We start from the raw sequence: 25,964 nt of genomic DNA, 5'->3' as shown, positions 1-25,964 counted from the left end.
TTAACGTTTTGGTTTGGTATCCATGATACGTGCATTTGTGCAGCGTGCTTGTCCGGCGTCACCTTGAGTCTCAGAATTGTTTGGAAGTCGCGACTGTAAGGTTTGACCACTCCAGCGCTCCGTACGACATCAACGCTTCCTCAGTAGTGTAAACATGCGCATTGTATTTATCAATTGAATTGTGTTGCTAGTATATGATCTATAACTAGTTGTTAAAGTGCATATAAAACGTTATCGAATTCATTAACAAAATGGAGATCGAAAATCGTCTCAAAAAGGTAAGTTTTGCGCATGGTATGAAGAACATGAAGGGCTATGCTAGCTGCCGACAGCTAATGTTAGCTAGCTAATTACAAACGGTTTAAATAATATTGCTTATTACGGCATCAAAAACACTTTTAAAGTATGTGTTTGAATAACAGAGGGGCCAGTTATTTGAATTATGTGACGTATAGATGTTAAAATTAGCAAAAATGAAGTTCTACAACATCCGCAGCAAATACGAAATGGTTACGTTTATAGAAATGATGATGAAACGCCTCAAAAAATTGTTAACTACCCTTTTTTTTTAACTTAACACTGCAGTGAGTCTGTTCATAATAGCTGATGCACTTTTTAGACTCGGTTGCGCATGTAATATCAAGGCAAGCCTAATATATTTGGTAATAAGGAGAGCAATCACTTATAATCTGAGTAGGTGAGATATTGTGACTACCATAGTTTTCCACATCGTTTTCATATTCATCAAGCCGTCCAGTAACTTCACTTGAAGGGGGCATTCATCCTGAAAGTGGCCATTTGTATCAGGAAAGAACATTTCATCATAGAATAAAGTGAACATTCAATAAATTTGCATTGATGCTCAGCATCTAAAACAACAAATGGGGTCAAATCGTGCCAACAAAACGTTCCCCACAGCGTAGTAATCCTGCCGGATGTACACCCTCTCTCAATACATAAAACTTGTGTATCACTAATCAAAACTAAAAAGCACAAAGTAAAGTAGATAATGATTAAAAAAAAACTGTCCTTACAACGGTCATGACATATCCCTGTCATTATTTGTATGACAAAACGTTAGTCGAAATGCAGAAGCAGTGTTTAAAAATATAATTAAATGATTGTAAGAGAAGCGATTGCTTTTGCTCATCAATCTGGGAAGGTGTAGAAGACCATTTCCAATCAACTTACAGTCTATCGTTCTGCAGTTAGAAAGATTAATTATAAGTGGAAAACGGACTGTTCCCATGGTCTGTTCAACCCAAGGCCAGGCCGTGGAATGCTCAGAGAAACTGCAAAAAAAAAAGAAGCTAAGAGAGTGACTCTACAAGCATTGCCTGGCAAGTTCATGACAGTGCAATTAGAAAAAAATTGAACAATTACTGTACAAGGCTTATGTTCGGGCAATGCCAGGAAAAAGCTTAGGTCTGCAGAGTAGAATCTGAAGAAACCACAAGAATCCTGGATCAGTGTTCTTTGGACAGCAGAAACAAAACTGGAGTTTCTTGTCCATCTTATACCGGCCGTCAGGCAAAGTGTTGGAGAGGTGATGATGTGGGCTTCTTTTGTAGCCACAGGACCTGGGCACCTTACAATGATTGAATTCACCATGAACTCCTCTGTATACCAAAGGATTGTTGAGTCAAATGTGTGCTTTTCAAACACTGCCTCTGAATTTCCACTTAGTTTTGTTAAATAAGTAACTATGCATAACAGCGTAAAGTGTCATGCTTGTTGTGTTACGTCAAGCACAGAATATAACAGTGGATAACAGCCTGTGGTTTAAGGTCATAACTTCAATATTTATTGCTAAATATAAATCAATTCAAAGAGAAAGGATATACCGAGCACCCAAAGGTGACGACTGCTGCTGCCGCATGAAGAGAAAGAGAGTCAGCTGAAAGATGGACCTGCCGCTGTCGGCTCAACCCACAAGCCACAGCTGCCTGTCAATCAGATGATTGATCTGAAGCCGAAAACCGAAAGGACTTCAATAAAATACGATTTAACAGTTGTACTCGCATCATTTTAAGACCTGGTAAGGACCAGATCACTTTTCTAATGTCCTGATACGTAAAACCCTTTGAATTGAAAGAAAGTGTACTTTCTTTTTCACAACTGTATGCAAGAGCAATCTTCCCAATGATTGAACCTTTTTTTTCAAGTCCTGCACATCGTTTCCTCTTTCCAACCTAACTTATGGGCTTGTTCCGAGTTCGGTTCCTCTTTTAAGCAGGTACAGAAGTAAATTGCAGAGGTTTAAAAGGACAAGAGATGTACTTTCACCATGTCCATGAGGAACGTGTCAATGTAAAACTCTTTGATAAGAAAAAAACGTATCATATTCTTAATGATTATAGGACATGAACGTGTGACCGTGCTGTCGTCATTTCACTCCGTAGATCAGTCATTGTTTCAGAATCTGAGGAGAAAAACAGCGTTGCTGCTTTTAGTGAGTGCACTTTGTTTTTCTACAGAGAGCCTATGAAGAGGATGAAAAGTCTGGCTCAGACGGATCAGAAGATCGTGATTATGTCCCATATGTGCCGGTCAAAATCAGAAAGCAACAAATGGTAAGTTATCGAGCATTGTCCTGCTTAACACTTAAGAAATGGGAGACACTTGCCAATCCAGTCCACCAGTGTAGTACTGGGTCCAGTAAAGAATTTATGAAGCCAGATATTAGCCTGTTTTTTCCACAGATTACATTTAAATGTTTTGTTTTTGCTAACCATTAAAGTACAGCAAGCCTCTGACACTTTTTTTTTTTAGCAATCTCTCACGTTACCTTGCAATGTCGGTGGGATTTCAGCAAGATGCACACAGATTTTACATTTTGAAAAAAAGAAATGGCCTTGGTGTTGGAGCGGAAATCCGAAACTCTTGCCTTGAATTTAATTTTTTTTGAGTTGGTGTTGGGGGAGAAACGCTGCGGTCAACGCATCCCCAATGAGGGATTAAATAGCGAAGTATATTAACATCGCTTCTGGTTATGATCATTTAAAGCATATATGAATGCGTACTTCACAGTTCCAGAAGATGTTGCGTATACGAGGAAAGGCGGTGGACGAGGAGCAGAAGGACAGTGGGGAGGAGCAGAGGGATGAAGACGAGGGTCTTGGTCCTCGCTCCAATGTTAGTCTCCTTGACCAACATCAGCACCTTAAAGAAAAAGCTGAAGGTATGTTCCAGTAGTTCAAACCAGAGTTTCCACGTGTTATGACCTTTGTCTTTGTTTTATTATTTGATTTGATCATACGGGCTCTTTAAATCTCAGTATCTCATGTTTGTGCCCGCAGCCCGTAAGGAATCTGCCAAGGAGAAGCAGCTGAAAGAGGAGGAGAAGATTCTTGAAAGTGTTGCTGAGGGCAGAGGTAAAATAGCCCCGTCCAGTGCCTTTGAAGTTGCGGTGAATTATTAATCAGATTTATAAACTTATAGATGTCTAAAACTAATTGTGCCAACTTTGAACTTTTATCTATCATCTTGTAGCTCTGATGTCTGTGAAGGAAATGGCCAAAGGTATCATATATGATGATCCCATAAAAACGAGGTGAGGTCTGCGTCTGTGAATTCTTGGAAGTCAAATGTTTCATTTTCATTATTTTTCTTCGGCTTGCTATTCTTCTAACCCGACTCGTCCTCGTAGCTGGAACGCGCCGCGCTACATCCTGAATATGCCAGACACCAGACACGAACGCGTCAGGAAGAAATTTCACATCCTGGTTGATGGAGATGGCATCCCTGCTCCCATCAAAAGCTTCAGGGAGATGAAGCTTCCACCAGGTGAAAACCCACATAAGCTCCCGCTGTCCTCTCAGATAAAACCTTCAGTCGTTCCACTCGGTAAACAACTGCCAACAAATCTCTGTTTATTGTGTTTGCAGCGATTCTGAAGGGCTTAAAAAAGAAGGGAATTGTGCACCCAACACCAATTCAGATTCAAGGAATCCCTACGGTGTAAGTTCAGCACACGGAGCTGGAATGCAGTGTACTAAAAGGTTAAGGTTAAGATACATGTAAAGTGTTGTTAAGCTTAACAGTGTTTGTGTGTAGTCTGTCAGGTCGAGACATGATTGGCATCGCCTTCACTGGATCAGGAAAGACTTTGGTCTTCACCCTGCCGATCATCATGTTCTCCCTGGAGCAGGAGAAAAGGCTGCCTTTCTTCAAGAGAGAGGGCCCGTATGGACTCATCATCTGTCCTTCGGTAAGACGCGCTAGACAAACACTTGGTGCCATCAAACCATCGAAAAAAGGGAAAGGATGCGTACATGTCGATGAAAATATGCCGCTTCTCCCCTCTCGTGTGAAAAGAATCGCTTCAACAAATATGGAAAATGATCACGGTCACCTCAAAGAATTGTGACAGATCTGATTGCAACATACTGATTTGCTAGTATCCTCATCTGGTTTTAGAGTTTCAGTCAGTACGGTCACATGCACTGTTGAGTCGAGCTACACTGGCAGCTTGACTTCGGCATTTATTTGGCAAAGTCGGGAAGTCATTTCCTGAAGCATGTCGGATGAGTAAACGTTGAAGACATTCTCAAGAAAGCTTTTTTTCCCCCTGATGTAGTCATGTCAGTCAGTTATGAAGCTGGGAAGTATAATATCAGTAAATATTTGCCCCTTGGATATGATGGCGTTCGTTGTGAGAAACGTTATTTTTCTGATTCCCATGACTTTAAAGCATGTGTGATTTTCTTTGTGATTCCAGCGAGAGTTGGCGAGGCAGACGCATGGCATCATAGAGTATTACTGCAAACTGCTGGAGGAGGAAGGAGCTCCTCAGCTGCGGACTGCTCTCTGCATCGGTGGAATGTCTGTGAAGGAGCAGATGGAGGTAGTGAAACAGTAAGTGAGACTGATGGCTTGTTTGGAGCGAAAAATCTGGATTCCATCCAGACTCTTGTTTGGAGTGGGTGTCGGGCAAAAACTGCCTCGTTCAGCTCTGTCATTCTGGGAGGAACTAACCAGACAAAGATGAAATCCGATGCGTTTCAAATTGGGTTTGTAGCAGAAATGTACTACAGCCTTGCTACTTGAGAACCAGGGTGACAATAAAACAGATTTGAAGAAGCTTAAGTGGTGAGTCATCTGTTTGGTTGACCTTCTCTGTGTCCTCTTGTGTCCAGTGGTGTGCACATGATGGTCGCCACCCCTGGAAGATTGATGGACTTGCTGCAGAAGAAGATGGTGAGCCTTGACATATGCCGCTACTTGGCTCTGGATGAAGCAGATAGGATGATTGACATGGGTTTTGAAGAAGACATCAGGACCATCTTCTCCTATTTTAAGGTGAGACACCCTGTTGTGGCTTTCAGTGATCGTACCGCTAATGAAGCAGTTTTACTTTGCATTGTCGTGGTTTTTATCAGGTGTCTACATATGTATATATAAATAGCTGTATATCAAACGTTATTTTAAGCAGGATGCCCACGAAGTGATCAAAAGTTTTAAACTTTTTTTAAACGTTCACTAAATTTGTCCATGAAACCTGCTTCTCGGCAGCTTTGGTGTTTTCTCCCACGCCTAATGTTTTCAGAGGCAGCATGCACTTCACGTCGCTGGCCAAGTCTTTTGTTCCAGCTGCTGCACTCAGTCTGTCGGTGCTGGATATTTTTTTTTATGATCATAAACTTACCATGACAACAATAGCCCTGACTGTTCTCCTTTCCATTCCTAGGGACAAAGACAAACCCTGCTTTTCAGTGCTACTATGCCCAAGAAGATCCAGAACTTTGCCAAGAGTGCTCTGGTCAAACCGATCACTATTAATGTGGGCAGGGCCGGAGCTGCCAGCCTGGATGTGATCCAGGTACATTATCTTTCTCTGAACTTTTCTTTCTTTTCTTTTCTTTTGATGAGATAAGATTGCATTGAATTTGAAAAACGCGGGCTAAATCTTAATGCGTGTGCAGGAAGTGGAATACGTCAAAGAGGAGGCCAAGATGGTGTACCTCCTGGAGTGTCTCCAGAAAACACCACCTCCGGTAGGTACCGCCACATATTTGACGCACGCATTTCTAAAATATATGAAATACAAACACGTCTCAAGTCCGTATTTATTATGCCAGGTGCTCATATTTGCTGAGAAGAAGGCTGACGTAGATGCCATCCATGAGTATCTGCTGCTGAAGGGAGTGGAGGCAGTGGCCATACATGGAGGAAAAGGTATGCTGGACTCGGTTCTGATCACTGAAATGCAAAGCTGTCGCCACACAGTAACATGGACGTGTAGAGGATCGCTGTATTTAGAGTAATGTTCCACCACACTTCAAACTCAGCTCAGAGCTTCCATTCTCAGTTTTCTTGTAATTCCTCAGTGCCACCACCAGGTGGCAGTACTACTTACGATTGTCGGAAGATAACTCTGTTGAGTTATGCTGTTTTATTGGAAAATGCTGCTTTGTTGAAGTGATATTTGCTGATTGATTACAATTTTTTTTGTTTGTTTGTTTTTAGATCAGGAGGAAAGAACAAAAGCCATTGAAGCATTCAAAGAAGGAAAGAAGGATGTCTTAGTTGCAACAGATGTTGCTTCCAAGGGTCTGGATTTCCCTGCTATTCAGCATGTAGTGAACTATGACATGCCTGAGGAGATAGAAAACTATGGTAAGAGTCAATGTATTTAAAAACCTCAACCTTCCTAAAATAGTCACGTTAAGTGTTTTAAAACTAATTGGCTCAAATGTTCTTGCTTCAGTCCACAGAATTGGAAGAACTGGGCGATCGGGCAAGACTGGTATTGCCACAACGTTCATCAATAAAGGCTGTGGTAAGAAAACATGACCCAAAACAAAGTGTCTCGTTTTCTTTGTAATTATTTGACACAATCTCGTGCCAGTATAGTGACTGCTGTGAGATAGGTTGCAACCTTTTTACAAAAAGGATGTAAAATCCACACAAAGGGATTAAATAACACTGAGAAAATAGAGAGCTGAAATACACAGGATGCATAAGTACACACGTATCGGTTACTATTGTTGGCGCAGCTTATCATGCAGATGTCACAGTGTTTGCAAAACAGGGCGTGAAACCAAGACTGTGGTGCAACACAACTATGAATTATCATGACTTTTTTACTTTTGCACCTGGCTTTAGCAGCCTTGTTCTGTATTTAATGAAGGTAAGTTAACACAAAGTGTGTGCCTTATGCCTCCTTATAGATGAGTCGGTGTTGATGGATCTTAAAGCCCTGCTAGTGGAAGCCAAGCAGAAGGTCCCTCCAGTCCTCCAGGTACTCCAGACGGGAGACGAAACCATGCTGGACATCGGAGGTGAGTCCAGTTTTACATGCTTACGACTGGGCCTCTGTGGTTGTCTCTCATTACTTATTACAATCCGATTTGTGCATCTTCACAGGAGAGAGGGGCTGTACATTCTGCGGTGGTCTTGGTCATCGTATTACAGACTGTCCAAAGCTGGAGGCCATGCAGACCAAGCAGGTCACCAACATCGGACGGAAAGACTACCTGGCTCATAGCTCAATGGACTTCTAAAAGCTTTTTCATCAGAGCAAAGATTATTCAATATTCTAAGGAAGTGAGAAAGATGTCTGAAGAAACTGTAGTTACATGTCATGTCACTGACTTAAGGAAGTATATTTTAGCATCACTTCAACACAGTATGTAGGTTTGTTAGATAAGAGGATGGGTTGTTTGCAAATTTTCTGACACTTGTTAGGAACATGCCTTTGTAAAATACACTTTTCAAGTTCTAATTGTAAATAAAACCCCTATATTTGTTATTGATCTTTTGTGTTGTCTGTAAAAGTAGACAGGTGTGGCATCACTTTTTTTGCATGGTGAGGAAGTTGCCAAAACACACAGAATAATGCAAAGGGAAGTTCCACTCAAGAAAACAGCAGCACACAACTTGAGTGCCGTTGTTTTGCAACAGTTAAGTCTTAGATCTGGGAACTTCACTTTAACCCATAGAAGCACACACGCTGCTAACAATATGAAAGCAGTTGGTGACGTCAAGGAAACTATTTTTCTTGTGGTACAGGAACTCTAATTTTACCCTGTCACCACTCAAAGTGGACCACACAGAAGCAACTGCTGTACTTGGCTGAAGGGTTCACAGACAAAGCCCATGAGCATGGATGTCATCTTTAAGGAGGGGATGTTGTACCTTCAGGGAGTCAAGTTTGGAAAGGTTATGGTGAGTCATCATTCTTGATCAATTTTGAGCGTTTTAATTTCCGTTTGAACTATTTGTTGACTTGGCTTTCACCAATTACAAGAAGTGTAAAGCTGAGACACGGCAGTTGTTTTTGCAGGCTGACAATCTGAATCAGGAGCACAGCCTATTGAGAGTCATTGCATTCAAAGACAGAACATTGACTGTTGGACAGTGCAGTGCTTTGTACCAAGGTTGTATTTATTAAAAAATCTTAGATGTTTTACAGTATTACATATACTCTAAATGTGATTACTGTTTAAGCAAAACTAATTGTTTTACTAGAAGTGATTCGGGAACTACTGTAAGGAACAGTTTTGTTAATCTTCTCAAACGCTTCTGGACGTTTAATGACGTTGGAAACTTGCGCTGGATGAGTCTTAAGTTAAACACGTTTAGGGAGGCTAACCCTGTGTGAACATGAGCATTTCTTCACATGTGGGGATCGGATGCTTGAAACCATTGTTCTTTTTAAATAGAGCTAGCATTGGTCCCGGCCACCGCGGATGAAGTAACTTCTAGTTATTAAATACTCTTAATTATATGTGAGTTTTATTATTATTTGTATTTTGTCCATTTGTGTCATTCGAAAAGAAAGTGCAGGGGAAAAAAAAAAAACGTGTCAAAGTTTTGGCACATCTGGAGAAATCTGAGTTGCTGTGGCTTGTTGTGTTTTCTGATTAGACTTTCTGATCATCATGAAAAGGCCAGATGATGCAAATACATACATTTACATATAGAAACGGCAAAAAATGTAATCTAAAGAACACTTTCAATCGATGCTGTTTTATTGTCGGCACAGAGATTTAGTTACGCTGCAGCAAATTTTAGAAGCAAATTATGCTACATTGGTGAAAAAGCTGAAGAAGAAAAGAGGATGGCGACAGCAACGACAAAGTTACAAGAAGACCACTTCAAGAGGAGCGAGCTGCAGGCTGACTATGGCCCTCAGCAGCCTGACCCCTTTCTAAATCCTGAAATAGGCATAACGTTAAACTAGTTTCACCGGGTCAGGTGAACTCATTTTTCTTTTCATGAGACCCAGCATAAATATATTCCAGTGGAATGTTTAGTGTGTGTCTCCACCTCTACCTCCACACCCTTAAGCCTCCTAACATGGACTTAAATGTACTAAAACACTCCATTGTGACTTTTCCGCAAAGCACAGTGATGCTGTACAACTGTCTTGTGTCTTACAATTTATAATTTTGGTATCCATGTGCACGAATAAAAGAGAAAGCCCTGTCCAAGAGCATTGTTCAGCATGCTGCATTTTGTGACATACTACCATGTAACTGTGTTGCAGTAAGTCATGATGACTTGCACAGCATCCGCCACATAAAAGTGGAACTTTGCAAATGAAACTTTTTGATCAGTGTTGACATATTGTATAAATAGAATGACTAAGGGCAGTTGCAGGATTCAGAAAAGTCACTTGCTGCTTTTTATTCTGGTACAGTTGTGCTGCATTCTCCCTAAAACCTGACTGTACTTTGGATAAATGATTATCAGCAGATAGAAACTTATCTGGCTTGCCCTCAAGGGATTCCAGGGCCTTAACTGGAGCAGATAATTTGAAGATTGGCCCGCAAGACTGCAGGCCAACTTCTTTTAACCTCTTTTAAACAAGCGAAGAAAAAAGGCAGATTTCTGTTTCACTGCCATTGAAGTTGGGGTTCATTAAAATCAACTGCTAGATCTAAAAAGTATACCTCTGAGTTACACCTGCAGGCTCTTTAATGTCTAAAGGTTTAGGCCTTTCTGTGTTTTTGAGACTAGAACTGCATGAAAAGTAAGGATTGATTTGACATGGCACGATTTTTAGAAAAAGTGTCTTTACCCTCCGAAGTAATGATAAGAATCAATCGTGAAATGAGCAGCAATGAAATGCTTGTTAAAGCAGCTAAGCATTGCAGCCTTATCAGAGAACATTGTGTAAGCCCTTAACAAAGCATGACAGGAGCTCTGTGTGTTTTTTCCTTTCCTTCAATGGATTTATTAGACTTAAAATTCAAGAAATTGTTTCACTAAGGGCATGGGCAGCTTTAGGTTTTCTAACCACAACTGTGTATGTATTACATGAACACATGAAAAGTAGCCAGTCTGAACAAAGATTTGTTGTCCTGGCTTTCAAAATTAGGTTGAGGCCATTTGGATAAATCTGGAGTGAACCATGCAGCATTTTGCCTTTTAACATGCACTCTCTGAAGAGAGAATGCTCTGTGACGAACCATTTTGAAACCCCTGAATTGCACACAAACACGCTTAAAACAAAGACGTGCTCAAAAAGAGTTACAGAATCAACAGCAATTACCAAATCTAAGGTGGGTACAAGCATCCAAATCAACAGACTTTATTGAAATGGTTCGCAAGCAGAAGCTTGAATATGGTCGCCACATTGTTGAATGGTGTTACCTTGTAGGTTTTGAATGTGCTCCTCAAAGTGTGTCTACAATTAAAATGGAGATAATGCGAAGAATAGGAGGGGACAGCTGATACAAAGTACTCTTATTTGGCATTTTGGCTTGAAAAGCAGAAGCCGTCTGTCGACTGTGAAGTTATTTTTGTTAAATATGGCATTCTCAGTATAACTCCTATTATATTTATAACAGAAGTGTGAAGCTGTGTGTCAACAGGTTTTCCACTGTCTAATCACATGTCCTGTGAGTATAGTATAAACAGAGATGAATGGGCTAGAGACATAGCGGTTCACTTTTGTCTCTTAACAGAAACTGATTTTAGAGTCTAGTAGAAAACTCACTCATAAGCATTTACCTCTTTCTCTTCTCCTCAGAGAACATGGCGTAAAATATGGATGGTGCTTTACAAGCCCAGCTCGACTGGGGTGGGCCGGCTGGAGCTCTACACTGTATCTGACAGCAGTTCTATTAGCGAGCAGATAAAGGCTGGTCGTCAGAAATCACAAGAGAGAAAAGTGGTGCGTTTAAGTGACTGTCTCAGTGCCACCCCTGCTGCCAAGGAGTCCTGCCCTTCGGGCTGTACAGCCTTCTACGTAAACACCACGCAGTGCACCTACACCTTCGCCTCCATGGCGAGCCAGGAGTGGCTCAGTGCCCTCTGTCTTCTCGCCTTCCAGGTATCAGTCATCTCTCCTCTTGAGCGACTTTCCCCTTTTATATCAGCATTTTGATTTGGGAAGGCTGATGAGAAACTTTACCCACAACTTAAAAAATAGATAACATAATGAGGAAGTTAAAACAGTATCTGAAATTTCTGTCACTTCTCCAATTCTCATGCTTGCACAAGCTATGTTCTTGCTTGCATCTTACCACTTTTAAGTCATAAAACAGAGATAAGAGGGAGGTGTGCATTCCGTGTAATGTTTACCGTACCACTGTGTTTACAGAGGGATCCTGGAGAACAAGCCAAAGGGGATTTTGAGGGAGGAAATGGCTTGATCATGGAAGATAATGACATTTACTCATCTTGGAAAAGAGGTAATTTCTATTTGTTCCTCTTGTCCTGTGGAAGGATTCTAACACCATTATCAAGGAACTAAATGAAAGTTAATCCGGGAGAGTGTGTATGATAAGGTAGAGAGTGGTGCGCTTTTCCTTTTTAATAAAGATAGATGGGTGGTTCCTCTACTTTAGTTTGTGTTATTTTGTAGTTCATCTCCCTCCTCTTTGTCCATTTTGTATTCCTACTTCATCTTGTTAAGGGTTGAAGGGGGATGGGGGGGTTGGAGCCTTTCCCATTGGGCATAGGGCCAAATGCAGGGTATTCCCTGGACAGGTTGCCTCTCTATCATATCAGAGGGCTAACAGAGACAAATGAGACAATCAACCATGCATGCTCACAGTCAAATCTACAGTCTTTTAAGAATCGCGTTAACCTAACACGCATGCTTTCGGACTGTGGGATGAAGCCAGAGGCCCAACCTGAAATTCCTTAAGAAAGGAAAAGAGTTCCATGGAAATTTGCTGTGAATAGTTGTGAGGATGTCCTTTAAGTGTAAAACAAGGTTCTAACCCCAACCCCTACGTAACCCCATAATTGTTGGTCAAGAAAAAACTCCTTTTACAGAATTAGTCTGCTGTAAGTAATAGCATATTAATACACATCTGATAAGTCTAACAGCAAAGAGGGAAATACTAACAAGACCAAAAGATTATTATTAGCACAGATGGAAATGAGTTCTGTGTAATTCGTCCATGATACTCAGCATAAATTTAAATGTAATGTGTTTTAGTCTGACATCTGGTTTGTGTCTCCAACATGTTCTGTCACACAAGCAATCCAGAAAAAGAATATTTTAATGGGGTGTGTTATTCTGATATCTGACTGGCCCAGGATGTTTTTTTTCTAATCTTGACCCAACAGTTTTGAGAGCTCATTCTCGGACATTTCGTTTTTAATGCTTAACCTTGAACCTTTCCAAACAGTGACTCAAAGCTCAACTGAAACCTGAAATTACATTTCAAAGTTAAGTTGTTTTAACACATCACTTGTCAGAATGGGTGTTGAACTCTTCAGCTTGACGGTTATGTGTGCAACCTCCACCACCAAACTCTTCCGTTCTGCAGTTTGTTAGATTTTCTGCGCGTTTCTCTCGCTGTCAAACTACACATTAGAAATGTCTCTGAGCTCACCGATATCAGCACTTTGTTTGAGCACATGTTTTTCCACAACCACAGGAAATAATAGCAGTTAATTATACTTATCACTGTCACTGAATGCAAATAACCTGTTAGTAAAAGTAAATTGGTGAATATATTATCATAACGGATAAAGATGTCATAGCATCATAAATTCAAGACATTAGCAGGGGCGTTGAATAGATGTGAGCAGCAGCTACAAACACTAATTTATTCAAACATGAAAGGCAGAATGCATTTGTGTCAGCAAGCTCAGGCTTATAAAAATGCATTTCCTTTTATTCCCAAATGGATTACACTTCTAAACAATCCTGCGAGGGTCGTCACATGAAGAGATTAGTAAAATGCAAGCAATTTTAAATGACATTTTGTCAACATGAAAATGTATTTGGTGTGCGTTTGTTTTCTCTGCTGATACATTGCTGCTCAGATCTCTTACAGAAAATCTGTAACAACCTATTTGCATAACAATAACCTGAGCATGCTGTTATGTTTTCCAATGTTTAGAGATTCCTCCAAACCACTACCAAGTGACTTTGCATAGCACAGAGGCTTCCAAGAGGTGCAACCTGGCTGGGGAGTATTTGGTGACCCCTGACAGTGAGGCTTTGGTTCTGCTCACCATCAACACTGGTGGAATCATCTACAGCTGGCCCTATAGACTCTTGCGCAAATTTGGACAAGTTGAGGTGAAGTACTTAATGAACTGCATAGAGCTGGGAGCAAGAAGACATCTTCAGTCCAAGAGTTAGAGGAAAGCTTAACAAATCAAAAATGTTTGAGCTCTAAATGTAAAGTGACAGCCAGCAGCAGGATAGTGTGGAAACAACTTCAAACAAAATCGATAAAAAAATGATACCATTTTAATGCCCAGTAAAGCTCTTTATATGTTACAACTTGTTTAATGAATCTCTTTTATGAAACTGATAAAGATCATTTTAAAGAAGAGCAATTTTTTGTGTGATTGCAGGGGGGATTCAGTATTGAAGCAGGTCGTCGCTGTGAGTCAGGAGAGGGAGTGTTCACCTTCCGGACGCACCACGGCCCGGAGATCTTCCAAGCTATAGCGAGGCAGTGCTCTGTGCAGAGGAAGCAGAGTGTCCAGCCTCTCAACATCCACAGAGGATCATGTGACATGTCTTCTGTTGTCCACCCAGTCACAACTAACCGGCTTGCCAGTCCTCCTGTCTACACTCCTGCTGATTTCCTCACTGAAATAGAGTCTGGCAGCCACTACTCTACCATTACTGAAACCTCTGTACAAAATGTGAGGCATCCGTGTCTTATCAAACCTGGTCTCTCTAGCAGCAATGAGGCATTGGGAACGGAGGCTGAGGAGGAAGAGGAAGATGAATGGTGCCATTCCCTAGAGGGTATAAATATGGATAACTTCATGGAGGACAGTACTTATTGGAACTTGAGGAGAGCCACACCTCCCCTGATAAAAAAAACTGTGAAAGATGATCCCAATTGCATCTATTCTCATGTGAAAATCGCTCCTTCTTCTTCAGATCTCCAGCCTTTTCCCTCTATCCCACCCCAGGTTCCTCCTTTTGCCATCCCCATATCCGATCACTGTTCCTCACCAAAGCGCCAAAGCCTGTATCTACCCCCAGCAGATGACAACAGCCAGCCAGGGTTTGACACACAGGCTGTGGCGGTAGATGACATGGAGACAGAGGAGGCCATCGGCTCCACTGGTCGTGTCACCCCTTCACAGGCCCCTGGCAGCTTTAAACAAAGGCTGGCAGAAATGATTTCTAAGGACCTGGCAAAGTTCCAACCACATCTTCCCCATAGAGCAGGCAGCCCCACATTTTAGTGGTAGGCTGTAGGCTGTTAGTTAATAGACAAACAAGAAGGAGCAATTTCAACAATGATAAACTGTCATGAGACATAATTAGCTTCTGTACTGCTATCAATTCCCTTCCACTGGGGGTACATAGTTAGGCATCTTGTGCTTGCAGATGTTTATGTGTTTTTCTTGTATGAAAAATTAATTTGGAAGGCATTCTCTGCCAGGATTGCAACTGCAAAAGCAGAAGATTCTTTTTGTGTTGTTGCTGCAGAAGAGCTTTGAAAAGATGATGTCTCTATTACATTTCAGCAGTTTTGTTGCATCAATGGAATATACTTTCTTGAATAGGAGTAAGATGATTTTTTATCGCATATAAATAATCGCTTTGCAGCATAATCCAAATGCAAATACTTCAAACTGTGCTTTAATGTGAATAGAGCATGTTCTGATTATACATACACACACACACATATATATATATATATATATAATATGAGAATAACTTAAAATGCACACTCTTGTCTGAAGTAAATCTTTATTGTAGCAAAACATCTCTAATAAAATACCCCTTAGCTCTCCATAAATAGAAAAATACTTATTTTTTTTAATTAGAAATAAAATATAAATCCAACTAATGATACTAGAAAAGCCACTAGTTTTATTCAGGACCTTAAAGTGCATAAAAAAGGCCGATTAGAGTTCATCTGGGCATCAGAAAGAAACCATATCAAGATGTCTAAGGCTGGAGTTGAGTTACTTTTTCATCAGTCAGGACAACATCTAATCAATCAGTTATGACGGTAGAATATGCATGGTACTGTCTAAGATGTCTATAGTCATATAAACATCTGGGAACCAGTTAGAAGTCAGTGGTAATCATTCTCTGTCAGCTGTCTCCCAATCTGACCATCCTCCAAATCGCTGAGATGCGAGGATTCTCCATCACTGCTGTGGGAAGACGCTCCTGGTTTGTTTGACTCAAAGTCAGATGTATGTCCGAGTATAATCAGCTGATTAGGAGCGGTTGGGTCTCGCTGCTGCTCCCCGGTCAGCAGGGTGGGCGGCTGCGGCCGGAGAGAGTGAACCAGGTTCCTCCTGGAGGTCTTCTCCGTGGAGCCTGAGTGGGGGCTCCTGCACTCTGGGTGAACCACGCCGGTCAGGAGCTCAGACAGCTCGGTGATGTAAATCTGCGCCATTTGCAGGGTGTCATATTTGGATAACTTTTTCTCGTTTTCCAGGGACGGGATGACGCTCCTCAGCTCGTCAAACGCTTTGTTAAGGCCGTGCATCCTCCTCCTCTCCCTGGCGTTGGCTGCGACGCGCCTGTGTTTATGGGGGCCAAAGTTGCCCGTCTTGCCTCCATCACATGCTATACCGGGGCCTGTCTCTGTGATGCTCGCAGCGGACACGCACTCTTGGAGTTTATTCACTGGCATAAGTTTCTCCAGTGAGATGCCTGCGTCTGAAGCGGCGTGCGCGTCCCTCCGTGAGAATGCACGGATTGAATTAGAAGAAATCCAAGTTTTGGAGTTGATGTGAGCCAAGTTGCGCTGCTGCAGCAGAGCGAAATCCTCCGGGTACTCTGGCCAATTTGAAAGCTCCGCTTTTGCTGCCATCACTCTGACGGCCTGTGGTCGTTGCACTGCAGAGAAAGGTCGCACAAAAGGCTTCCGCGAATGTTTTCGTATCTGAAGTGGTTTGCACTGCGCCAGCAATTTATAGAGCCTCCTCTCAGTCACCTTGCTGTCACTCCCAGCCCTCCAACAGCTCTGACAGCACCGCAGCCTCAGGAGGCAGCAGCCTCTGACCCTGTCAGAGAACAATTAGACAAAGCTCGACTTTTCTTCTCCTATTGTGCATTGTAACTCAATCACGACCTTGTTGTTATCCTCACTCAGAGGGGAGCCAAAGTATTAATCATTTAAGAGCGTGGAGTACACTGCTTGCTCCAAAAGCTTTGGAAAAGAGAGCTTGGAAGAATGCATGGATGAAATAAAAATCTTGTTATAGACTGGACTAATCGTTTTACAATGTCCATGAATGAATAAGGTCACATAATCTATGACTCCGCCGCGCAAACTTTTAATTTTGAATCAACTTCTGAGAATTCAAAGTGTTCTGAGCTACTTTCCTCGACTTGATTTATTTACCTAAGCAGCCTAGTTCATACGAGAAACAATCGCACATTTCAAATGTTCATGATTATTTAAGTAAGGCGGAAAATGAATTTGGACCTCTTTCTCATGAGACAAGTATAACTGACTTCTTAATTGGCTCTGACTCCTGAGAGATCTGGCAGCACAACTTTGTTCTCAAACAAACAGTAAAATATGGCCAATCTTACCCTGACTATTTGCAGAAGAATAATAAAACGAACAGGTGGGAGATAGGCTTGAGACACACCTGTCTATGACAGAGCCATGATAACTGATAAGTTTGTCTCAGGGCGATTTATGAATCATTTAGGCTGCGGCTACACGGAAACGTTTTTCACTGTAAACGATACTTTTTCTTATCGTTTCGCTGTCGCGGCCACACGGAGCCGGCGTTCCCACTACCCCAAAACGATAGTTTTTGAAAACGGGTCCCAGAGTGGGAAAGTTTGAAAACGGCCTCGTTTCGTTTCCATTGTTACAGCTAAAACGTTTTTGCGTCAGCCACACGTTGACGCTGGGAGCCAATTTTAACACCTCTCTATTGTCTCACAGCGTGGCGTGACACAGTGGCGTGTGTACTGTATCGTTTCATCGTTGTCGTCTGGACAGCAGCGCGTTTCCGTGTGGTCGCAAGAATTTTCGAACCCGTTTTCAAAAAAAACCTCGTTTCGTTTTCGTGTAGCCGCAGCCTTAGAAGGAGGAAAACAAGGATAAACCGCAACCCCCCTCAAAAGTAGCTTCCCATGATTTATTCATCATCTTCCTTTTTGTTTATTTAATTCCGAGATAAATATGATGTTTTCTGTCTCTGAAACCAAATGAAGGTAAAATAAATTAGGCAACAAATTCGAGTTATTGTCACGTGGCCCTTGCACTTTGCCTATCAGCTGGTGTCCCTTGGCACCTCACACGAGTCGCGCACCTCTACTGCAGACAGTATCACCCACGTCTCCCATATGCTGCCCACCACAACAACCGCGCTTTAACGCTGACACCCAAGAGCTAATCACTCATTACAGCATCAATTACTGGGGAGGAGCACCTTCAGCACCAGCGCAGACCAGTCCGCTGGGAGATCTGATAGGTTGTAGACTCGTGATGGTAACTTGGACACATATTACAGCCACCCCCCACCCCCAAAAAACTGTCTCCTAGCTTGTATGTGTGTGTGTGTGTGTGTGTGTGTGTGAGGCAGTCGCAGTCGGGGTCGTGCACTGGTAAAGAAAATCACCGTGACCTGCCTCGCCGCCAGCAGTTTAATGAGGCCCGGTCTTAGTTGAATAAATCGGCACGTTCTTCGTCCTGGGGTGTCCATTCTTTTTTTTTTTCTTTTTCTTTTTCTTTTTTGGATGCATGAATATTTCATTCCTTCAACTCCACTGCCAGCGCAACAGCCTGTAACCCTGCGTGCAGGCTTTAAAAAATGCGGCTACACTTCCCATCTGGTGCGGGGCGTGAGCGGAGGAGTGGCAGCGGACGGCGAGGAGGTGTGAGGAACATTTCTGAGGTCATCTTCGACTGACCCTTGCGGAGAGACAGGCCGAGTGGGGGGGGGGGGGGGGGGGGGGGGGCTTGAAGCTATACTTTTGCATGAGTAAATGTTGTCCTGTTTAGCCCATTTATGGATACTTTGCATCGCATTGACGAGTCACTCTGTGTAAATAAAGCAAAAGCAATTCACTGGGTAACCAGAAGATCACAGGGATGTATACTGGTACCGGTTAGTTGACTTGCGCATCGAAGAAACAACAGTGACAAATAATAATAATAATGGGAATGATAATTAATCTTAACATTGGTATTGAGAATATATTACAACACGAATGATATAAACGATGTATGCATTTATTATGAAAATTCATTCTATTCTACTGAAATACTAATCACAAGAACAAGTGACAGAATGTAATTATCACTAACACTGAAGCAATATGAATAGATAAAAAAGATGAATGAATGAATACATAAATAAATAAATTGATCAATAAACTCGCAAATCTATAATCTTGTCTATAATCAAATAGCCTCTGCAATAGATTGATTTGATTAAATTCAAATGGATATTTGTCAATAACTTCTTCTTTTATTCATCTCTTCTTATGAAATTTAGATTCTGAGTAAACTAATTCAATTTACTCTGTAAAGCACTTTGAATTGTCTTCTTGAATTGTGTTACATCTAAAAAAAAAAAAAAAAAAAAATCTTTACTTCATAGAAGAGTAAAGAGAGTCAAATAATTCCATTTACAGTTATTTCCACTTTAAACCGATTCACCTGCAACGTGATGCTGGTTCTCAACATTCCTTTCCATCATTTTATGCACAGCATAGCGTATGATGCAGCTACACACCTGCTAAAAGCGACACATTCATTACAAATGTGCTCAATCCAGGGACTAAACTTTCACCAAATGTAGACATTTTTAAATCCAGGTTAAAGACATTTCTTTTCTCATGTGTCTATGCATGAAATATCTTTTAACTTATCTAGACTGTTGCCTGTTTTTAAATTAATTTAAATGATTTTATTTGTTTCTCTTTATATTCTTTTATGTATTTTTAATGCTTCTTGCACTCCCTGCTGCAATGCTTTTATTTTATGTAAAGCACTTTGAACTGTTTGTACATGAAATGTGCTATATAAATAAATTTGATTTGATTTGACTCTAGCCTATGATGATATTATTCAAACACAGGAAACCAACCTGACTGCACAAATTGCCTCAGCAGTTTCACAACTCAGTTGTCCAATGGCTTCGCAGTGAGTCACAACTTGGCAACCACAAAACCACAGACAACTGCAGCTGCCCCATGATGTTTGTGATGGAAGCTGAAATAGGTCCCAGTACTTCATTTCCTGACCCTTAACCATTCAAACCCTAAACATGTTAACCACAGCGGCGCCTGCTTGAGTCAACACAAAGTCCCTCAGCTGCTGTTCAACTGCTACCTAAGTTGCTTCGGTCACCGTTTGGAACTGGAAAGCACAAATGCCCCCAGACCAGTTAATTTAGTTTGATTAACACAAACAGTGTGTGTGTGTGTGTGTGTGTGTGTGTGTGTGTGTGTGTGTGTGTGTGTGTGCATGTGTGTGTGTTACTCTGGTTATGGAGATATATTGAGAGTAAATCTAATTATAATACACCCTATGATTGTTCACTTTTCTACCACATTAAGCAGTTCTAATGTTTCTCAGAGGGCACCTTCACACCCTCTCAGTTATACCCCTGGGTAGCAGTGGCTTCAAGCAATCTTTAATTAATTCAGCTCCATTTTCGAGGCTTTAGTTTCAAATAGTCTGATTTTTTTTAGTCAACACCACAAAGAAAACACAACTGTATCTTAAGTTAACCCACAACTATTGTAGCCTACATGTGACTAGATTCATATTGATAACTTGTAGAGAAACTGTCAACATGTTGAAACATTCACTGAAAGCCAGAATCCCCCTGAACTGAAGCCTCTTTAAGTTACAGAAGTTCACTTATTTTACATTAAAATGTTTTCCAAGGTGTTCAGATCCCATCCACTCCACCCTGCACATAAAGCTCAGTAACAATCAAATTGGAAAGGTATCATCTCGGCCATCGTTTTGTCTTGGGTTTAATTCAAAGACTCTTTAATTTTCTTTACAAAAGCCTGTTTAAAATAAATCCACACAATCGTGCGCCAGGAACAGAGAACCTCTTGATGTTGGAAGCAGTCTGTAATTATCCTCTCCCACCCGAAGCTACGGAGGTGGTTCTCGTGAGCACAGAGAGAAAGCTTAATGCCCGGGTTTCAGACACAAATTAGGACAATTAGCGGCCTCATTAATTTGGGAAAAGGGAAGTAATATTCTCGTTACAGAAACGGTTCATTAAGTTAATGTTATCTGTGGCAGAGGCTTAATTGATGAACTTTGAAAGGGACGGAAAGGATAGAAGACGGCTCGTGCTGAACAGAAGACCTGGTTATTACTGTAGAACCTGTTAAGGTATTCTTCCGCCGTCGCCGCGGCCATCGTGAGGACTTTGCCTTTGTGAAATGGAAAAAAACAAACATCGCGATACCAGCAACGTCGCCTCTGCAGGGTGCCGTTTTCACCATGATGCAGGTGATAGATGGAGTCTATTGGGGCTGTAGCTTGAACCAGCGCAGAGGAAACTAACAAACGGCTCTTTCACAGTCAGACCTGCACCAGTGATCACAAGTGTTATCAGATACCTTTTGGAAGGCACGTGCCTTTCAAAAGCTTTGCTTTGTGTAACGTTAATAGACTATTGTAAGCGGAAATGTTACCCACTTTGATCACTCCCAGCTTTTATAGTTTAGTGCTTCTTTTAAAACATATTTCAATAGGCCCATGTTACATAAAACATGATCATTTGCACTTATCTAGGAAAAAAACTAGATGCATATATGTGATAACTGCGTCTTATAGTCAATTCAGTGGTCTTTGCGTTGTTACTGTTTCGTGTTCACTGTGGTTCCAGAGTTTCTGAGGTAAACATGGACGGGACAACTTCCAGAACCACTGGGCTCTTGGTCACAGATGTGTCAAATTTTGGTTGAAACAGAAAGCTAAAAACATAGGTAACCTACATCAACTTCACTGAATTTAAAAATGTTCAATTTGTAACATTAGTGCAGCATTTTTATTAATTTTGAAGAATGCCTTTTTAATTCAACAGACTAAATTGCTCCATGACACATAAAGTAGGAATTAGGAAAACAAAAATATCTCCCCTTAGCATCAACCCCATAATACTGTGTTATGCATTAGCCATTACAGAGGGGATAATACTGTGGTACCGATAAAAACACTTCCTCCTGCACTTGTAGCCTTCAACAAAAGCATTGTATTCTGTTTTTTTAAATCTTCAGTACTTGATCTGTTTTAAAGGAGTTGTATTAATGGACCATCCATTGACATGTTTAAATAATGTTAAAACTTCATATATGAGAGGATTAAATGCAGTTTTGAGTGTGTTCTTTTCTGGTACCAGCACACCATATGGCAGATAGGCAAGCGTGGAGTGGGCTGTAAAGACCCAGTCCATCAAAAGAAGAAGAAAGGCTTCCAGACAGTTGAGCATCAGGGACTCTGAAAGCTGTCAGCGGTAGATAGACACTGATTATCCATTACACACTGAATGGATAGGCAGGCTATTGTGCTAGTAATAACATCATTAAATGTGGTTCTGATGAGCAGACTGAGTAGTGAACACATGAGTGAACTATAACATCTCTTATCCAAATCCATTTTCATCACAACTTTATCAAAACTTTTGCAAAAGGCAGTTCTTCTTTTGTTTTTATCTACATGTTAGTATATTCATGGTAGTATCATTCACATCATGGGGCCAGGAATGCAAAAACAACTTTTTTCTCTTTTGTTAAATTCATTTCTAGTCTTTGTTCACACTCTATCAGAAAGGTGAGGATGCCATCTGGTAATTTTGATACTGTAGTTTGTAGTGTTGCTCCGCTGCAACAAATTACTCTGTGAAGTCTTTCTAATATTTTCAGCCCTCGTGTAACTAACAGAGGTGAACATATGGATGATTATGAGCCGACTGGCCTCTGGACACAGAGGCCCTCTTCAATACAGCCAAAATGAAAGAGACAGAACGACTACAGAAATCATGGATGCTTTATAAGTCTCGCTGTTGCTGCCTTTTGAGTCTCTTTGCTGTGGCTTTGCATCTAATTGTGTACATTTCAGTCTTTTTTTCCATAATTTTGCATCTCTTTTTTGTCAGTTTCTGGCCCTACAGATTGCTTTCTAGTTTGCTTAGATACTTATTTTTACGAGTTATTTCAAGTCAATGGTATTTCTTAAACACATCTTTAAGTTTATCCATTGTCTGTGTCGTTTGAAGAGGTTTTTTTTTTTTTTTTTTTTCAGTCAGTATGAATCGCTGTTGTGGTTTTGTGTCCTATTCCATCCCTTTGCAGTTTTTTTGAACATCTGGGTCTTAATGCTGTTTTGACCCTTTTATAAAATAGTTTGGGATCCTTTTGCATTTGCTTTGAGGCATTTTGAGTCTCTTTATAATATATTTAAATTATGTGATTAGAGGGATTTAAAAAAAATTGAATTAGAAGTGTTTTTAACTGCTAACAGAGGGAATGTAGGTGAACAGTGGTGTAATAGCAAATATTAGGCATTAATATCACCTATATATGTGTGTACCTGACAAAAAGAGCAGCCTAAAATACCAAATATCACTTAACACCACCAGATGGAGACAACACAACATGACACAGACAGTCATGGCATTAACGAAATCAAATAAGGGAGGGTTCATTGTTCAGTCAGAGGAACACCAAGTCACATTTAAAACTGCCTGGCAGACACAAATCCTGCTGTAAATAATGAATGGGAAATATGTGGGGGTCAACAATCGTCAGCAATCAGAAACCGTGAAGGTAAAAACGTGTATCATGTAAAATCCTGCTCCTGCTCAGTTCCCCAGGGCCTACCTTGGTCATGATACCAGCCATTAAATGTGATTATATCCTCTGAAAGAAAAAAAAAAGCTTTCACCCCACCGCGATCATTGATGGAAATTATCATCATCTTTTCCATGTCCTTTTAAAAATCAGGAACAAGCTAAATCTGGATGAGAAATTCAGCTGGTAAGTGACGTGCAGCTGTCAGCAGAGAGCAGTAGCGCTCTGTGTTTCGAGCTGAGGGGAGCATCATGCGGCTGCTCGTCTGTATAGATGAGCAACACTTTGTCCACTGACCTTTCTGACCTTGCAGACTGAATTAAGCGTGCTGCACGAAGTGAGAGCTGTTATGAAGTCATGCGGCTATCTGAGAATAACGGCAGACTGTTTTCACTTAGAGATCCTTCAAAAGTGCATGACCTTGAGCGTCTTTAGTGTCTGCTGAGTCAGTGCAATGTCTTGGAAATCATGGTGGATTGCTCACATGTTCCGTTGTCGTCCTCATTGAGATGATATCTCCCCGTGCCTGTCATTGGCTGAAAAGTTTAGAAAGAGTGTCTTAAGTTTGACTGACAATACTCACAAAAGTGGGGTGATGGAAGAGCTAGGCCACAGTCATAACAAAAAAAGGGTTAACACTTATTTCCTTCATGACCGCAGTCAGAGGGTTAGTTTAAAAGAGATTATGTCATTATACAGACAGTGACAGCCACAACCAACTGCAATTATAATCATGCAATCCCTATAATTTGGCGGTAAAGATTGCTCATCAACCTCCAGTATGGATTTTCTATGGTCAATAAATATAATTGGATTGAGGGTCAGTAATGTCTCAGTTTGAACTGACATCTGAGAGGGCGTCAGATTTTGCAGCTGTTATGTGGATATTTGTGGTTTTGAATTTTGGAACTCTGTGGATGTTTGTGGCTCGTTCACTGTGCATATAAGCAAAAAAAAAAAAAAAAAAATGGAAGGGAGTGACGAAAAGAGTCTTGAAGTCTTGGACCCGTAGGTCCAGCTCCATCAGGGGGTCTGTATAAATAACCTTCATTATGAAAAGAGCATTGTACTGCACCTGCCAGCTAATTGTTCCCAAGCTGATGCTCCGGAGGGGTGTGATCTCTCCTTTTAAAGCATTGCCTTCCCATGCAGGGGTGTGATTTAGGCTGAGAAATGCAGGGAGGCAGAGAAAGCACAAGACTGCTGATGGTGAACAGCATCTTAATCCGAGCAGAGCTGATTTGCTATTTTAATCCTTCAGTGATTTCCATCTGTAATATGAGCTGGTGGGGATGCCAAAGGATTTGTAAAGGTGGCCATTGCTCCCGTGTCCATCATCCCTGCCCTCCTCTTGGTCAGAGCACATAGAAGATAAAATACTGAAGTCATAAATGAGTCTTTATTCAGTACATGCTGCATATTTCTGAGTCTCAGAATGTAAACTGAATGGATATCATTAGCACCTTGTCCTTCACTGAGCTCCTCAGTCTGCAAAGTGCACATGAAAGTATCATGGGGAAGTCCCATTTAGTGTACTGGTTATGTGAAGCAGTGAGCAGAGATGGATGAGACTGGCAAAGCAGAGGTGAGGAACAGAGGAATTGGAGGGAGACTTGGAGGGAGCCAGAGTGTGGAGGTGGAAGGAGGTAAAAGCTGTTGCTTTGGATGAGAGGTGCAAACGATGTGTTATTCCTCTGATAGCTCAATCCCATGCAAGCATGAGCCACTCTCTCCTAGTTTGACTCAAAGCCAAAGATGTCAGTTATGAATCAAATCCATTTTTTTGTGCAGCACATTGTGTTTTTATCTTTTTTAAAATGTTTTTTTTAAATCATCTTCAAATGTGACTTTCTGTCCTGCTGTATTTACATTTGCATTGGATAAGAAGCTACCAAACAAGATGTTGGTAATCACAGAATGTTTTTTATTCTGGACAAATCTTGTATAAGAACTGATTCCAAAGACTATTAGATGGTCTCATCTTCATGATGCTCTAATTCAGTTAATTTTCTAACCTCTCCTTTTTTTAAAGTAACAGTTTGACAATTTTGTACCTCAGGAACCTCGTACTTTATCTAAGCTTTTCATCCTTAACTTGATGATGTGACACATATACACAATATTTTCTTAATGATCAGTTTGGCACAACTCATACAAAAAATGTGTTACCCTGACCAAGGACCTTAAAGAGACGGGCGTTAAAATGGAGCCTCACAATCAGAAGGTGACACGAGGTTCTAGTAATGCATGACAAAGGAAAAAAACAGAATTTTTCTTACAATTAAACAAAAGGGATACAACCATCGGCGTCGCGAGACCATTTTCACGGGGGCACGTGCCCCCCTGTAGATCTGAGGTGCCCCGGTATCAGTGACGTGCACAGGAGAAAAAAATAATATAGGCAAATATGATTTCATATTGCAACATGATTTTCTGTATAATTCGTCATTTTGATTGAAGTTTCCAAAAATAAAGTCTTCAGAGTCAATCATTCAGATTCACCAGACACCTGGAGATTTAGGCAAAAGGGAGGGGCGCGGGCGTTGCGGGGGGCAAGCAGCACGCTTCACTAGAAAAAAAAAAAAACAAGCGCGCACGCGACCGGGCGACAGAGACACTGTGGGAGTAGAGCGACTGCCCTGATTGCCTGGAAAGGTGAGCTTGAAATGTGTACACAGTGCCTAGGCTACAATACATGATCACAATCAACTCGAATCCAATGTCGAGTTTAGGACGTTTAGTGACCATAAATAATCTGACAGTCAGC

The 25,964-nt window shown here is 41.2% G+C and overlaps 2 protein-coding genes across 2 annotated transcripts; both read left to right on the top strand.

Moving 5' to 3' along the window:
- The first annotated feature begins 96 nt into the window (after positions 1-96).
- On the top strand, positions 97-7,753 carry ddx41 (DEAD (Asp-Glu-Ala-Asp) box polypeptide 41). The gene is made up of 17 exons (XM_075481126.1): positions 97-278; positions 2,478-2,573; positions 3,031-3,181; positions 3,300-3,374; positions 3,493-3,553; positions 3,650-3,786; positions 3,888-3,960; positions 4,057-4,210; positions 4,721-4,857; positions 5,139-5,301; positions 5,690-5,821; positions 5,925-5,996; positions 6,081-6,177; positions 6,469-6,618; positions 6,710-6,781; positions 7,173-7,283; positions 7,369-7,753. Exons 1-17 carry the CDS (start codon positions 252-254, stop codon positions 7,503-7,505), a joined length of 1,845 nt encoding a protein of 614 aa, XP_075337241.1. The 5' UTR covers positions 97-251; the 3' UTR covers positions 7,506-7,753.
- Positions 7,754-7,979: 226 nt separating this feature from the next.
- dok3 (docking protein 3) lies at positions 7,980-18,288 on the top strand. The gene is made up of 6 exons (XM_075481125.1): positions 7,980-8,169; positions 10,982-11,284; positions 11,555-11,645; positions 13,314-13,495; positions 13,777-17,070; positions 17,455-18,288. The coding sequence occupies exons 1-5, from the start codon at positions 8,101-8,103 to the stop codon at positions 14,626-14,628; spliced, it is 1,497 nt and encodes a 498-aa protein (XP_075337240.1). The 5' UTR covers positions 7,980-8,100; the 3' UTR covers positions 14,629-17,070; positions 17,455-18,288.
- Positions 18,289-25,964: the final 7,676 nt, after the last annotated feature.

The sequence above is a fragment of the Odontesthes bonariensis genome, chromosome 13, assembly GCF_027942865.1.
Source record: "Odontesthes bonariensis isolate fOdoBon6 chromosome 13, fOdoBon6.hap1, whole genome shotgun sequence".
NCBI lineage: Eukaryota > Metazoa > Chordata > Actinopteri > Atheriniformes > Atherinopsidae > Odontesthes > Odontesthes bonariensis.
This window is presented reverse-complemented; position numbering and strand designations above follow the sequence as displayed.

Excerpts from the sequence above, each read along its gene's own strand:
- ddx41 (XM_075481126.1), top strand. The coding sequence starts at position 252 with ATGGAGATCGAAAATCGTCTCAAAAAG. Across the intron at positions 3,375-3,492 it reads AAGTGTTGCTGAGGGCAGAG|CTCTGATGTCTGTGAAGGAA; the intron begins GTAAAATAGCCC and ends ATCATCTTGTAG. Across the intron at positions 4,858-5,138 it reads CAGATGGAGGTAGTGAAACA|TGGTGTGCACATGATGGTCG; the intron begins GTAAGTGAGACT and ends TCTTGTGTCCAG.
- dok3 (XM_075481125.1), top strand. The coding sequence starts at position 8,101 with ATGAGCATGGATGTCATCTTTAAGGAGGGGATGTTGTACCTTCAGGGA. Across the intron at positions 8,170-10,981 it reads TCAAGTTTGGAAAGGTTATG|AGAACATGGCGTAAAATATG; the intron begins GTGAGTCATCAT and ends TCTTCTCCTCAG. Across the intron at positions 11,285-11,554 it reads TCTGTCTTCTCGCCTTCCAG|AGGGATCCTGGAGAACAAGC; the intron begins GTATCAGTCATC and ends CTGTGTTTACAG.